The sequence below is a fragment of the Parasteatoda tepidariorum genome, chromosome 6 (assembly GCF_982258835.1).
Source record: "Parasteatoda tepidariorum strain Cologne lab strain chromosome 6, Ptep-v5.0, whole genome shotgun sequence".
NCBI classification, from domain to species: Eukaryota; Metazoa; Arthropoda; class Arachnida; order Araneae; family Theridiidae; genus Parasteatoda; species Parasteatoda tepidariorum.
Genome location: NC_141760.1, coordinates 104,317,726 through 104,334,902, shown reverse-complemented (window position 1 = coordinate 104,334,902; position 17,177 = coordinate 104,317,726). Strand labels below are relative to the sequence as shown.

Genomic DNA, 17,177 nt, shown 5'->3' with positions numbered 1-17,177 from the left:
TTTATCTTCATTATTGCTCTGTTAATTGAATAAACCTTTCCCAGGGGGCAGAAAACAAAAAAGATGGATGTAAACGAATTAAGTTTTTTCTTCGGCAGACGATTCTTCCATTATTCGTCCGAAATTAATGTTCTGCGTTCCGCAGTATAAGCTAAATACCAAATATTTCTCTAATTTAGAAGCAGCAATTGCTGTTTATTTTGAAAAATTTCATTTTTTTAAAATTATAATTTTACAGTGCTGAGCATAATCTTGTATCTATTTACAATTTAAAAACTCCTTGAAAAAGTTTTTTGCCATAACCGGACCCTATTTGCACAAGTTCATAAAAGCAGGACCCTGGTGGAAAGAATGTGAGTAATTTTTTCACAATTTCACAAAAACCGGACCTTTTACAAAATGCCTGGACAGCCCCTGATACACCAAACTGAAAGACAAATACAGACACAATTAAAAAAAATAAAATGATTCGATGCTCATCCTTATGACTTTACATTATTATATTATATTATATATTGCAAAACATATTTTTAGTAGCTAATCCCTACAAAATAAAAATAAGTATCATGCTGTTGCTCAAGACCAACTCATGTTATTTTTAATTTACCTTAATCAAGCGATTTTCTCATGCGTAAAATAAAAACTGTGAATAACTTTCCATCTAATGATCGGATTTTCACTGCCAAGGACTCAATCTAAATGGATTTTGTTTAAAAACAATCGAAAAAATTTTGAATTGTAAAGTATAAAATTTTTAACAATATGTAATTTTAAATGGCAAAATACAAAATGTACATGAAATAAAACATATCAAGCAAAAATCAGGAAATTAAATGTAAAGAAAGCGAAGTGTAAGTTAATTTGAATTGCTACTCGCTTTATAGATTTCGTTTTGTGTTTTGTTCTGTATTTTCTTTAAAAATTATTTTCTGTTTTTTGCTTCATATGTTTTAGTTCTTATATATTCATTGCATAATGTGTTTTATTTTTGTTTTAATTTTTTTATTGCTCTTCACATTATTGTATTGATATATTCTGCTTTGGCTATATTGATACGAAATTTATTCATGAATTATTAAAGGGAGAACAGTTAGGAAAAATCTAGCAAAGTAAATTAGTAAAATGTTTCATTTTTGGTGAGTAAAGGTAAATTTAGTAATTGTTATTGGTCTGTTAAATGGGTCCAGGGAAAAAGTCTTTCCCACGAATTAGCTAGAGCAGTGTTTCCCAAACTTATGACTATTGTGTACCCTTTCTAAAATTTTATTTTCTAAAATTACTTATGGTCAACTTCTTTAAATTATCCAGTATAATATTACCTTGCGCAAATCCTTTTCGGGCCCATCCTTGGTAACTAACAAATCAAACGCACTTCAGCAATGCAGTAAGAACGGCACTTTAAAACAAAACACCTCTAGTTACGCTCAATTTGCGCGTTTGTTTTCACATTTTGCAATCTGGCAATCTTGTTACGAAACTCTTTCTTTAAATCATTCTTGAAAAATTTCTCGTTCGTGTAAAGTACATTTGAATTCGCTACTCGCTTTATAGTTTATGTTTTATTCTGTTTTTTCTTTTTTCTTTTTATCTTATTTTATTTTCTGTTTTTACGTGTTATATTTTTACTTATTCTGTTCTATTTAATTTGTTGTATTCTATTTTGTTTTTTTGAGAGCTTCTCACACTATTATATTAATATATTTTGCTTCGGCTATATTGATACAATATCAGAAAGCACTCTTTTTTGCGGATATAATCGTGTGGGCTGATGAAAAGATTATATCTTTTATTTTCCGGATTTTTTAAAAAAAATTTATCTTTTTTTCCCCCAGTTGTTTGTTATTTTTTCATTATTATTTTTCTTCCCTTTCCCCTTTTTTTCATTTCCTTTGTTTTATCTTCATTTTGAACTTATCTAATGAGTTATATATATATATATATATATATATATATATATATATATATATATATAAAGTAGTAAATGAAAGAGGCAAATATAAATAGTTAATTACTTTAGCGAAGGCGACATATTCAAATTTGTCGAAAGCTAGTTCATTCTCTTCTCCCGTCTGTCCTCTCTTCTGTCCCCTGAGTATTCTTGCAGTTGTCACAGTTGTCATTCCCATTCCATCACCAATAAAGAGAATCAAGTTCTTTGCCACGTTGTAGTTCCTGTCGTCATCTAAATTCTTTAGTAGCTGACTCTTTGCTTGTTGATACCAATACCAACGATCTGAAATGACACAACAACATACTTTTCAAATGACAATAACGCACTTCATTATTTAAGTAGATTCCGTTTTGTTTGATTTTTTTTTTCACTTCTTCTCTGATTGTAAGATTTGCAAGTCTAGAAATCAAATGTTTAAAATTATTAACGTTCTGTTGTCAAGTTATTTCGATGATTTGGGTACATAAATGGTTTATTTTATTTTTAGTGCGAATCTCGTATGTTTAGTATAAAATAAAATATACTTAGTAGTTAAAAATTGATATTTTGAATGACAGGCAGTAAAATTGCTAGGTTTTCTAGCCGCTGCATATTTGCTTGAGTGGCTGCCTTTCAGCGTGGCAGTGGTAAAGTTCTCTTCGAGTGGAGCATTATTATCGAAAAATTAAAAAAAAACTCTTTAATTCTTTTCTAAAAAATTAAATCATCTATATAGTTTTCCAATGCACGGAAAGCCATTTTGCAACAAAAAAATGCCTGCCACTTACTCATGAGTATAAGCCTCGAACTTTTGAAATCTTCAGTAAAGTGCTGCCATCTATTGTTCTAAATTTCATCTGAATAAACTTTTCCCGAGATATATTTGGGTATGACTAATAAGGCCTGGTTTCTTAGGACAGGACGCCGTCAGCTGGAAATCAGCGCTAACCTCTGATTGGTCCATTTGTGAGTTTGATAGTATACGTCATCGAACGCTCATCTTGAACTACAATTGCCGTCCAACTCAACTGCAGTTGGATTTCAACGTGACGTTAACCACAGAAGCAATGGCGGACAACATCCAACAGCACATTGAAATCAGCCAAGATTTTGATTTTGACATTAAACATAGCTTCTTCATTAAACATAGCACTCTTCATTTAACTCAGCTATAATGTGTTTTTTCTTGGAAAAAGTCATTATTTGTTCTCTAAAACACTGGTCGACAATAACAAAATCAATAAAAATTCAAAATAAATAATTATTTACGTTATTAACGCACGCGCAATGTGAGATAATGTCTGCGTTGGACCGACTGCTCACGCTGAGCTAACAAAAAAGTATTTTTTGGCATCAGCTCTACGTTAACTTTCCGCTGACGCCCAGATAAGGCGCTAGTTCTAAGAAACCAGGCCTTGAGCAAACAAATCAGTATTTTGTTGGAGTCAGCTCTACGTTAACTTTCCGCTGACGCCCAGATAAGGCGCTAGTTCTAAGAAACCAGGCCTTGAGCAAACAAACCAGTATTTTGTTGGAGTCAGCGGGACGTTGACGTCCTGCAGACGCCCAGATAAGGCGCTAGTTCTAAGAAACCAGGCCTTGAGCAAACAAACCAGTATTTTGTTGGAGTCAGCTCTACGTTAACTTTCCGCTGACGCCCAGATAAGGCGCTAGTTCTAAGAAACCAGGCCTTGAGCAAACAAACCAGTATTTTGTTGGAGTCAGCGGGACGTTGACGTCCCGCAGACGCCCAGATAAGGCGCTAGTTCTAAGAAACCAGGCCTTGAGCAAACAAACCAGTATTTTGTTGGAGTCAGCGGGACGTTGACGTCCCGCAGACGCCCAGATAAGGCGCTAGTTCTAAGAAACCAGGCCTTGAGCAAACAAACCAGTATTTTGTTGGAATCAGCTCTACGTTAACTTTCCGCTGACGCCCAGATAAGGCGCTTGTTCTAAGAAACCAGAGCTTAAGAGATGAAGTCGAAATAAACTTCTCCAGATTATTCAGGTATAACAAAACGATGCACTCAAAAAAATAAATGAATAAATAATGAAAATTACCCCCAGTAGTACTCGGTCGTGACGTTTTGGAACACCAACCCAGTTAGCAAATTAAGGTTTATTTTCACTTAGCAAAAACCTCTTAATGTAAACCTAAAAAGGTTTTTCATGCCGTTTACGTGTAAACCTTAAAATGAGATCTGTGGCAATCTGCTCTATTCTACGCACATTACCTTAATCCAAAACCTTGGAAAACAATCAGCGATATAAAAACCTTAAATCAAGGTGAAAATAATCTTAAATCTAGCTAATTATAAGGTTTTTTGCCTTGTATGCTCAGCTAAAATTCACCTTCGTAATGTTAAAAATGCTTTAAAGATAATTTTTAACCCATTAAGGGTGAAAGGTTTTAAGCTGCAATATTTATGCTTTATTTAAAAAAGGTTTTTAGAAAACGTTTTCGTGACAGTAAAAAGACAATTCCGATACAAGGTTGCCGCACCCGGCTCGCACTGACCACAGTGCTGATGTGAAACATCCTCAGTGGTAGACGAATCATAGGTCAGAGTTCCCTTTCCGTGAATCAAACCGTAGGAGGTTTTCATCTCCATGAGACGCAAATGAGGGTTATTTCCATCAAAGAAGACATCCACCGAGGAAAATTTCTCCCAATACTTGATCCAGTAGTTCCCTTGTCTTCTGGATTGGGTTCATAAGTACTGAGTTGAACATTATTATTCGTAAACACGAAATTGGGTTGGCTGTTCAATAAAATTTAAAAAAAATAGCACTTAGATACAAATGGTTCTGTTGTACGTATTTGTGTAATATTCAGTCAGAAAAAATCAACCTAAAGCTTTTTTTTAAAATGAAAATAAGGAAATTACATTTGTGACAATCAAAGCAGGAGAGCAAAGGTGACCCCGACAGTTTTTTGATTATTTTATTCCCTAATTTGCTTTAATTGAATTAAGTTAGAAATTTGTTTTTTATTTTGTCTGATAATAATTTGTGAGACATCAAATTTATTGCATATTTAACTAAAAGCATTAATTTTGGTATAATTTCAATGCGCAATCTGATTGTGTAATAGATAGATGATAGTTGAGCTTCGTTTTTTCTATTTATTTATTTATTAATTTTGTTGTTATTTTTGCTCTTTTTCTTTTACAGCAAATATTAAAATAAGGAATAAATTAATATCAAATTGGATATAACAAATATTTCGGACATTCACCAAAGCGACTATGTGATTGTTAACATTCACCCGTGAAAGTCGACATTTTCCCGTTTTCGGTCATTGACGGTAACATAATCACGGAACCATGGGCCGTGAATTGCTTGATCACGTAAAAGTGATCACGGCCCTCACGGGGTTAACCAAGGTTTATTGGAACTCAATTTTCACTTAACTCTAAATGTTGAAATAGAGCTGTGATGGCTCAGGAGACAGAGCGTTCGCCTTCCAATGAGGTGAACCGGGGTTCGATCCCAGCGATGGCTGGTGGATACGAACTCCGCATCCGGCTTGCACCGATCACAGTGCTGGCGTGAAATATCCTCAGTGGTAGACGGATCATGGGTTAGAGTCCCCTTGTCGTCAGGCTAACCGTGGGAGGTTCTCGTAGTCTTCCTTTCCATGTAATGCAAATGCGGGTTGGTTCCATCAAGAAAGTCCTCCACGAAGGCAAATTTCTCCCAATACTTGATCCAGGAGTTTCCTTGTCTTCTGGTTTGGGTTCAAATTTACAAGGCTACGAAGTTGAACATTAGTAGTCGTAAACCCAAAAATTGGGTCGGCTGTTCAACGACGGTTATAAAATAAAATAAAATAAAATGTTTAAATACCTATATGAAAATGTAACAGTATATGCCATGAACATTTTTTCCAGTGGTATATAATCCTCTTAAGTGTTTATACAAGTTTATACTAAATATACATAAAGTTTAAAATACAAGTTTATGCAATATTCTTAATAAAATAAGTATACAAAAGTTTACACTAGCGAATAAAAACATACATATTCATACTATTTACCACCTGGTGCGTTTACCATAAGGCATTTGATGATTCGCTTTAATGGTATTTGAACTTTTAAGGTAGAAAATAAATTTCAACCGGTAGCCACCTTGCATGCTCCATTTAAAATGTAAATAAATAATGCTTAGGTTGAACATATCGATATCTCTTCCCCCACCCCCACTCCCATCAACATATGGAATTTATATTTCTCAGCTGAATCCAAATGTTATGCAATCCATTCAAATATATGCGCATAACTGTAAAGCAGGCAGCGTCACCTGGGGGAATTAAATTAAAATCATTTCCGGGGAAAATTGTCTCCCGGCGCGATTTTAAAGTAGTTGTTGGCTTTTCTAAGCGATATTCGGTGAAATGTTTCTGCCTCGATATTAAATCGGGAATATCGATATGGATTGGAAAGCCTGTGTACACTGTACATCTACTCTTCCTTATGCACACGTATTTGCTATTTTTTTTTTAAGAATTTCCTTTCTTCAAATAAGAAAAATGGGCATTCGTAGAAAATGAACTATTCGAATAGTTTTAATACGTTGCGGTATATTTCTTTGGAAAAAAAATTTAGTTGCAATTTGGCAACTTTGCGTCTGCTTTTGAGAAGGCGTAATTTTTATCAAAATAGTTTAAAGTAATAGTTATTAATAATAAAGCGGTTTTTCTGTGGAATAAATTACGCACATTTATGCGTGGTTATGATTAATAGTTGAGTTGGGTCAGTGTGATTAATTGGGCAAAATTTATTCAAACTCTAACGTAATTTTTATATGTCCCCTGTGGCTAAATTTTTTTTTAAAGTTATCTGCGACAAAACTGTCTAGTATTAATATCTTTCTGCAAGATACTTTTAATAATAACAAGCATGTATGTTACTAATTTAAACCACTGTGTTTACAAATATATATATATATATATATATATATATATATATATATATATATATATATATATATATATATATATATATATATATAATTCTTTTTATAATTGAACATGTAATAATATTTTGATATTCGCGTTATTTGTTGAGGAGGGGAGGGTAACGCAAAAATTATTTCCTTCTCCGCATTTTGTCAATAATCATCACAATAAAAAAATAATTAAAAATCGTGAAATCCGTTATCAAAAATAAAAGATCGAAGACGAAATCACGCGAATTGGACTCCTCAAATGCATAATAAATAATCGTAGTATCGAAATAAAAATATCGGATTTAAAAATTATTGAGTAATCAATAGCTGCCAAACATTAGATAGAATCATTGCCTTAAAAAGTAAATACTCAAATGCACGATTCGAATTTTTCCATATCGTTTGAAATATATCGAGATATTTAAAAACCACGTAAAAATCAATATCAATAACGGTCGAAAATACAATCGAAATAATGCATCAATTTACAGTACTATCGGCGTAAATTAGGAGTGTCAAAAGTTATTATCTAAATGCATGGTTCAAATAATGCATAGTGTAAATTTCTGTAGAAAAGAAAAGTAATTTTTATTTTATTTTTCGAAAGAAAAATCTTTCTGCAAGAACTCTAACGTTCTGCGACGATGTCGCCATGTCGCTGCGATTCTCCCATGGGGTATATGTCAGTGTATAGTGGTAATAAATTTGTATTTTATAGGTCTATGTATTGTGGTATAAGTCCATACATATATATTCTGTTGCTGAATGATAATTTTTGAAATCTTGTTCATAAAATTTCATCAATAAACCACATTTACCGGTTGTTATTAAGAGTGTCCCAACTAGATAAGTTGATTATTAATAATAACCGGTACGCATAAATTCTAATAGATTATTCATTCTATGGGACTTTTTAAGTTCGTATTAAGGGGCGATTATATTAACAGATTAATTACATTTACCCGTAACAGATACATGACAGTATGATCGGCTTTTTATTTCGGATAAACAAAACGTTTACATTACCCAAATTTGACAGTAAAAATAATATGTATATAAATATAATATAATAATAATATATATTGTTCCTGAAATAAGACAAATATTTTCTTTTTTTAATAACTAAATAAATAAAAACTAATGCGGTAGCTAACAGAAGAAAAGTTATTCATATTAAGTTGAAACTTACTACCATTTAAAAAAAAATGGACCACTTTTCATAAAACTGTTGTATTAAAAATTTGGACATTAAATAGTTTAAAAGTTCACTTCGCAGTGAGATTTCGCCTTTTTACGTTAGCTTCCGCACGTGCCCCGTACGTAAGATTTGAAGTAACTGCGCATGTTCGTGTTAATTTTAGATGCTACGTATCTTTACGTTATATTGACGTAATTAACGCTACAAAGACAAAGCTACAAGAACGCTATTTATAGCTGTTAAATGTTGTATTTTGTTCAAGCCAACCTTCAAACTGAAAACATGGATTTGAAGAAATGTATTGATGAAATTTAGAAATGAATCGTACTTTACTACTACTAACTTGCCTTTCAAAGCAAACTAGAGTAAGTTATGGTAATTTGTGGACCTCATGCATAAACTAAGTTTCTTCATTCTTGGACCAAAAATCTAAATAGACAATGCGCAGTCAGGGAAAGCACTTCTTTTGTAAAGAAGCTGCTATTGGAATATTTATTTATTGATCAGAGAAGCAGAGAAACACAGTCTGTAAAAGCGATATTTTTTCTACATATTATAGAACAGAAAAAATGCTACCAATTTTTCAAAAGGGTACAAATGAAAAATAAATTTTGAAAATTTTGATCGCCGAAAGGCGATTACATGTTACCAGAGCCGGATTATACCTTTCGTAGGCCCTAGGCACAGAGCCGGATTATACCTTTCGTAGGCCCTAGGCATAGCCGTTTTTGGGCACTCCCCTCCTTCCCCCACTCCTCCCCTCTTTTCAAAATATATGCTGAAATTTTCTTGCATATTTTTTTTTTTACACTTTTATTAATATGGATTTTAATTTACGAATTTGTTTATCGAACTTTATCTGCAATACCGACAAGTATAATGCATAAAGTAAGAGAAAAAAGAAAGGTACTCCTAACTTTAAATTAAAAGAATAAAAGTTTAGACAAGAAAAACAAGTTTAAAAAATACAAAATTCTCATATTTATTTTTTAAAAATAATTACAATTCCTAAATTAGCTTATATAAACAAAACCAATGATTAAATAACGCAATATATTTCATACCTAGTTAAACGGGGGGGGGGGGGGACAATAAAATAAAAGGAAAACTTATTAATCTAAATCAAAACACTTGAAAATTATCGAACCGAAATGATAGTTAAAAAAGGCACTAGCATAAATATTAAAACCCGGAACAAGGCAAGATCAACGGAATTAAAAAAAAAAAAAAAAAAAAACCTAATGATACAATTTATGAATAAAAAGAATTTATTGAGTGCGAAATTTATCGTGAAAAGGAAAAAAAATCAAACGTAGTGGAATCAGAAAAACAAAACTGTTTTTCTGATTCCACTACGTTTGATTTTTTTTTAATTTTTTTCTCCCAAGTTTTTTGTAGGCCCCTGAATTTCGTAGGCCCTAGGCACGTGCCTAGTGTGCCTATAGGTTAATCCGGCCCTGCATGTTACCTATTGACAAATTGGTTGCTGTCTAATTTTTTCCCTACCATATAAAGAAAAATTCTCTCATAAACGCCGCAATGTTTCAAGTCAAGGATTCCAGTATTTCCGTTTATCCGTTTGACTGTTCCGTTTGCTTTCATGTTTATGGTCCTCCACACCTGTACCTAGGTCAGTATCATTCAAGTCTGTGAGATGACCCTTCTTGTAACGACGTTTACGATTCAATTCATTTTCATGATCCACGTTGTTTTGTGAAGAGCTTCATGATCAACGGGTTTTACGTTTATGAACAGAATCCTTTCGTTTTTCCGTTTGTGTGTAACGCTTAAGGCAGAGGTCGCCAAAGTGGTCTATATAGACCCCCAGGGGTCTATTTTACAAAAAAGTGGGGGTCGATCTGAGCCAGGGGGTCGAATGGGGGTCGATCCGAATCGAAAGAGTCGATTGGGAGTCGAAGAAAAAACAATTCTTAATACGCAAATCACACATACCTAATTAAGCATGTAAAATTTGTAATTTTTTTTATAATAGACTTAATATCAGTTTCTTTATAGAACATAAATTAATAAACGCATATTTATTCGGGTGAAACAAGTATTTACGTACCAGCTCGCAGTGGCACGAACTCTGCACTTCTTGTTTATAAGTCATATGCATATGTGCGCTTGTCCAAATGTCACATGTGACGAGCATTGACATTACAAACGCAAATATCATACGCAGTTTCAGCTATCTTTGCAAACTGTGAACAGTGCTGAATCTTTGCAGTGTCATTATTAAAACTTTTATAATTTTGGATAATTAGTTATTGTTTTATAAAAACCATTCGTTTAGTTTAGATATCAATTTTAATTATCAATGCATGTAAAAAAAAGAAGGTAAGCATTAATAATATGGATTAGTACTGCCCGCTACAAAACTATAGCACACTTTGTATTTTTTTACGAAAATTACAAAATTTTTGAAAATATTATTATTTTAATCTGATTTGTGCCTTTAACTTTCACGTAAATTCAATCTGAACTAAGTACAAAAATAAACTAAATGTGGAGTTTTGAGGAGAATTAAGATTAAAATTGGCCAATTTTGAACCCAATATAGCGAACCTTGCAAAAAAAAACCAGGCACACCCATCTCATTGATTAAGAAGTAATAAATCTGCAGTTACTTTACTTATTATTTAATAAATATTAAGGTATTTAAATTTCCACATTAATATATTTTTCGTAAAACTATTGTTACACAATGAACTATAACTTTAATAAATGCTTAAAATCATAATATAAATGTCGAAACACAATATCTAATAGAGTTTTATTTTAATTAACAGAAAATTACTTTTATGGGGGTCGATGGAGATTTCGAAAAATTACATAGGGGTCGATGATCAAAAAAGTTTAGCGACCCATGGCTTAAGGTATTCACGTCTACGTTCTTTGGCTTTAGCCTTTTCAGCCTCGGTAAGTTTAGGCCTCGGCATCGTTCTTTTTTTTTATTTCTTGCTTCAACTCTAACATTTGGGACTGTGTCAATCAGTTTGGGACCCTCTTTATTAATGATATTAGCCTGAATTAGCATTGAAAACGATCCAGTTTGAACCGTAGGTTAGAATTTCTGATTCTTAATTAAAACAATAAAAACAAAAATATCGATCAAATGATGAAATTCTCTTTTATTCCCAACTCAAGAAGTATTTATGGAATCTCTCTGGTCCCATATCTCAAAAATAAACTCACCCACTTAATGCATAACAAAATTAAAAGTTACAAAAAGAATTCTAAAAAAATTATCAAACAGCAACGATCGCCATAGCAACGCTCGCAATGACGTTGCATGCGCACTGTTTTCTATTTCTTTTGAACGCAGTTAAAAAGTGTGATGACATCCAAACAAGGTGTGCACGCCATCAAACCCAAAACAAAACAAATTTTGCCAAGCTTCATTCTTTATCGCTGAATTCATCAAAATATGCCAAATTTTTCTGCTCATAGAACACTACGTAGAGTAAAGATCTTGAATCGCCTGCCACAGCTTTGTATAGATCGTTACGTTCATAGTAAATGTTTGTTTTGATTTTGTGGTCAAAGTTAAATGGTATTCCACCACATTAGCGTTTTTGACTTACGGATTTTTACAAAATCTTTTATTTTCCCTTAAATAAGTTTGATATACATAAGTTCGCTACGTAAGTTTCACGGGGACATGCGCATGCATCAGAACTGATGCATCACTAAGATTGCGCATGCGCAATTACTTAAATCCTTGCGTACGGAAACAAACGTAAATTTGCGAAATCTTCCTAATATTTTTAGTAAGAAAATGTAGCTCACTAGCAAATCAAATTTAAAATATGGTACACAAGCAATGGGTATGTTTTTTCACTAATAACTAACGTCAGTTTTCTGATAGAATACATATTGCCTTTCCAATATATACAAATTTAAGTATGCAGATTATATTTAAAAGGGAAGGTAGGTAGATATTTTATTTACGTCGCTCTAGAGCTGCACAATGGGCTATTGGCGACGGTCTGCATTGAAGGGGAAATTTATGCTCTTAAGATAAATCTATATTATTCAGCACGACACTGGTGAGTTTCAATTTATGGTTCATAATAATCAATCAATAGTTCAATTATCAATAGTTTTTAGTCAATAACCCGAAAGTTTTGTTAAAGGAAAGAGTAGGGGAGAGTGGGGTCAATTGTAACAGGGTAAGATTGTAACAGAGCAAATATTTCGAGTGTCGGGTTCTAGATTCGGTTCCTACGTGGCGCACAAGGTGTATTTAATAAATCTACATGTACACCCCTGCTGGCAACCATTTTTATGTACTTTTGAAAGAGTTATATCACAAAAGATATTTTCATGCTACGTAAGTACTTTTTTTGGTGTTAGAATATTATATTGTAACATAATAATTTTGTTTAAACAAATAAAAATTATTAACCGAATATGTAAGTGGACACCTTAATTAACATTTTAAGAAAAAGAAGATTAGTTTTGTTAATTAACTAGCATTGTTTTTAACAAATGAAGCTGAAATGGCGACTTGGGGACGATTGTAACAATAAGTAAAGGGACAACTGTAACAGCTGAAAATAAATAATCTTATGTTTACAAACCATTACTTAACTCTTTAAGAACCACCAATAGTTTCCTATATGATTTATATAATGTTGCATGTGCATTATATCATTTGTCACCTTTCACAGCATAAATTAAAATTTTTAACCCCTTAAAGTTAAAAGTTTAACCCTTTAGGTCTCTGCTCATTATTATTTTTACTCCTAAAATATCATTACTATTTTGATCAATAAAAAAATATATCACAACTATGATAATATGTATAATTAACTATGTTTTAGTTGAATTTATGAACTGTTACAATTGACCCCGTAAGTGGGGACAATTGTAACAAGTGCGCGACTGTCAAAAATTGTTAATCACTAATATAATAACATTTAAAATAAGGTATTTATTTTTTTTCTAGTAGAGGATAGTCTACTTTACTCGTCTGTCAATTAATACTAATAATATATTGGATTCTTTGTTAGTTAAAAATAGTTAAGCAAAAAATGTTACAATTGACCCCACTCTCCCCTACATCAGTACCATCTGCTATAAAAAATGTCATCGTGGGTTTGTGAAATTCAGTTTTTTTTTTGTGACAACTGGGGAGGGAATAATAACAAGTGTGATATTCTTCATTTTGATTAAATTAAAAATATTTAAAATCAGCAGATTAAATATATTTCGATTATTTTTTAAATCAAAAAGAGCTATACATCTAATAATTATTGTTGTTATAATAACAAATGTTAAAATCAAAAACAAAATAGAATATAAAATCTGTTTAAGTATAATGACGTAAAGTTAATAAAATTTTTAATACTATTAATAAGATTTGTTTTTCTCTGAACTGATAGTTGAATTATGTATTAAAAATTAAAAACTCAAAAATTTCACTGTTTAGATTATTCTGATGGAATCTGTTTAGCTCAATATGTCATTAAAAAAGTGGAATTATGTATTAAAAATTAAAAACTAAAAAATTCCACTGTTTAGATTATTCTGATGGAATCTGTTTAGCGCAATATGTCATTAAAAAGTGGAATTATGCATTAAAAATTTTAAAAAAAAATACAATGTTGAGATTATTCTGCCAGAACCTATTTAGGTCAATATATCATTAAAAAAGTGGAATTATGCATTAAATATTCTTAAAAAATTCATATGTTCAGGTTATTCTGCAAGAACCTGTTTAGGTCAATATGTCATTAAAAAAGTGGAATTATGTATTAAAAATTGAAACAAAAATATTCCACTGTTTAGATTATTCTGCTAGAACCTGTTTAAGTCAGCATGTCATTAAAGAAATGGAATTATGTATTAGAAATTAAAAACTAAATTATTCCAAAGTTTAGATTATTCTGCTAGAACCTGTTTATATGTCATCAAAAAAGTGGAATTATGTATTAAAAGATAAAATATTTCAATGTTCAGATTATTCTACTAAAACCTGTTAAAGTAAATATGTATTTTAAAAAGGAAAGTCTGGAAACATATTGTGAGTGCTTTTAAAAACTTCATATTTGAAATAGCATTGCAAAGGAGAAACTTCTGGTCATGGTTGACATACATTTTCCCTTTTTAAACATATCTTTGTCCAAGCCAGGTGACTAATATGTTGTGACATTTAGGGGAGGAAGGATAACTTGACCTTTGGCGCTGTAGACATTCATGCCAAGTCACATCATTCCAATTCACTCATGGCTGAATACAAAAATCGGTATCTAAAGAACGGGATATCTCTTGTAGCTTTTCATTCAATTTGATCACGCATCCGATTGAAAAATAATTTTCTTATGTTAAGATAGCATTTCAAATATTTACCAAAATAACGGATTTCAACCTGGTTTACTGAAGAGAAGACTCCCTTTTCTTTGTGTGAAAATTTCGAAAATCTCCGAATTATTTAGTATAGTAAGGACATTTGGGTAATATCGTACTGAAAATTTCATGTAAAGCACAACTTTCCGATTGAATTGCATGGAGAAATCACTTTTGTTCTTTTTTTGAGGCAGAAAAGAATGTACCCGAAAATTCGGAAAAAGAGGGGGCGAACGTTCAGAATTAAAACTTTAATAACTCCAAGTAACTAAATCGAAATTTAAAACAAAGGGGTCTTTTATCTTCAGACAAAAGTTGCAAAAAAATAATAATTTCACTGCGTCATTAGATTGAAGCATTCGAGAAACCACGAAAGAAGCGAAAATAATAACTTAAAAACTTATTGGAACTTTAAACTAAGCGAGAAGTTGTGCACCTCTTTATAGTGTAGTCTAATCTGAAGGACGTAGCTCAAAAAGGACTATTTGTTGAACAGAGTTCAAAAAATAATTGTCCTTGCTGATCTGAGGACGTGCCACAAAAAATAAGTGGTTTCTAATCTGAAAGACTGAACTAAAAATATAGTTGTCCTTGCTGATGTAAGGGACGCAGCTAAAAAATTTATTGTGTTTGCTAATATGGAAGGCATGGCTCAAAAAATAATTGTGTTTGTTAATCTATAGAATAGAGCTCAAAAATAGTTGTCTTCGATCTGAAGGACGCGACTTAAAAAATTATTAGTGTTAGCTAATTTGAAGGGTGCGACTCAAAAATTAATTGTTTGCTAATCTGAAAGACGAAACTCAAAAAATAATTGTGTTTGAGAATCTAAAGGACGTGGCTCAAAAAATAGTACTCTGTGCTAATCTGAAGAAAATGGATAAAAAAAAATAATTATATTTGATATTGAAGGACGGAGCTCAAAAAATAATTGTCTTTGCTAAGCTGAAGGACGGAACTCAAAAAATAATTGTCCTTGCTAATCTGAAGAACGGAGCTCAAAAAATAATTGTCTTTGCTAAGCTGAAGGACGGAACTCAAAAAATAATTTTCTTTGCTAAGCTGAAGGACGGAACTCAAAAAATAATTGTCCTTGCTAATCTAAAGAACGGAATTAAAAAAATAATTGTCTTTGCTAAGCTAAAGGACGGAGCTCAAAAATTAATTGTCCTTGCTAATCTGCAGGAGGTGAATCAAAAAATAATTGTGTTTTCTAATCTGAAGGACGCGACTCGAATAATAATCTTCATTTTCGGTGAAATAAAATGACTCAAAAACTAATGTTCACATTAATATTATTTTCTTATCAGAATGTTCCGTAAACATTGGTCTAAATACGTGCAAAATGTCATATTTTTTCAACCAACGGTATATGCGTGATGAAAGTGAAAAGCGTACGCAACAAGAATTTTCTAAAACAGCGGCTGTGAAAACATGACACCGTAATTTTTATTTTTATTTTTTTAAATTTAGAAAGATATCTAAATGAGATTTCATGATAGAACAATAAATTACGCATCATGCATAAATATTCTTAAAAGAGGATGTTCTTTCCCCCCCAAAAAAACTAAGGAATCGTGATTATTTGAGCGTCAAAATTCCATTAAAAGAAAAGAATATAAAGCACTGTTTTTTCAGATAAAATATTTGCATCGATTTCATTAGATTTTTTTTATCTTTTTGAATTTGCCTTTCGTAAATAATTCCATAAAATCCAATTCGTTAGCTACCAACATCTTTTTAACTCCAAGCAATACATTTAAAATCAAATGAATAAAACAAGAACAAAAATACATAATATTTCTATATTTTTTTCTTTCATCTTTTAAGAAATATTCCTTCTTATTGTCTATTTTTTTGTCAGAAAAATTCAATCAATGGCCTGATATCAGCTGAAAAACCCGTTGCAGAAATATTTTGTCCGCAACCAAATATGATTCTTCATAACAAACAATGCAATCTTATCTTAAAGGGTAATGAGGCATCATTCTCTGCAAAAGAGGTAACAACAACCCCCATCACACAAGGAGAGAACAAAATACTTTTGATCGAACAAAAAGGAAGTTCCTTGCATGGGAAAACCGTACAAAACTGTCAATAAATGGAAAAGAACAGAAAAGAAAAAAGTTCTTTTGTGTGTTCTTTTCCCATCAATATCAATATAAAACACCCGAGCCTTTTTCGTATGCTTAAATTAAGTTTGAAAGTTTCTTCCAAAGAATGACATTTTGTGAAGGAAGTTTCTTAAAACGAATATATTTTTTCGTTGTTGTTGTTGGTGCGTCGTTGTTTTAAAACCGATGAAGAGAAATATGGCAACGCCATTAATGCATGTCGGATAATAAATGCGTCTTCCCACTTACCTTAACACTTAAAAAAGTGATGTTCGCGTTATCAATCATTGCTTACTGTTCAAAGTTGAATGAGTTTCTTCACATTTTCGTCCAATAAAAATCATCGCATATTATTTCTTTTAATGGGTTATTTAGAGCCGTGATGGCTCAGAGGATAGAGCGTTCGCCCTCCAATGAAGAGAACCGGGTTCGAATCCCACTAATGGCTGGTCTGTACGAATCCGCATCCGGCTTGCCCCGACTTGAAATATCCTCAGTGGTATACTGATCATGGGTTAGAATCCCCTTGCCGTCAGGCTAACCGTGGGAGGTTCTCGTAGTCTTCATTTCCATAAAGCAAATGCGGGTTAGTTCCATTAAGAAGTCCTCCCCGAAGGCAAACTTTCTCCCA

General features: G+C 32.1%; 1 protein-coding gene and 1 long non-coding RNA gene across 2 annotated transcripts in view; one reads left to right on the top strand and one right to left on the bottom strand.

Annotated features, from left to right (window-relative positions):
* The window catches only part of LOC122272008 (uncharacterized), a 131,924-nt gene that overhangs the window by 57,083 nt on the left and 57,664 nt on the right, over positions 1-17,177 (top strand). The gene's annotated exons all lie outside the window — the stretch shown is intronic.
* Positions 1-17,177, bottom strand: part of LOC107457235 (alkaline phosphatase) — a 75,919-nt gene that overhangs the window by 32,211 nt on the left and 26,531 nt on the right. The window contains exon 2 of the mRNA XM_043054938.3: positions 2,013-2,233. Within this exon, the coding sequence (XP_042910872.2) occupies positions 2,013-2,233 (221 nt within the window). The remainder of the gene's footprint in view (positions 1-2,012; positions 2,234-17,177) is intronic.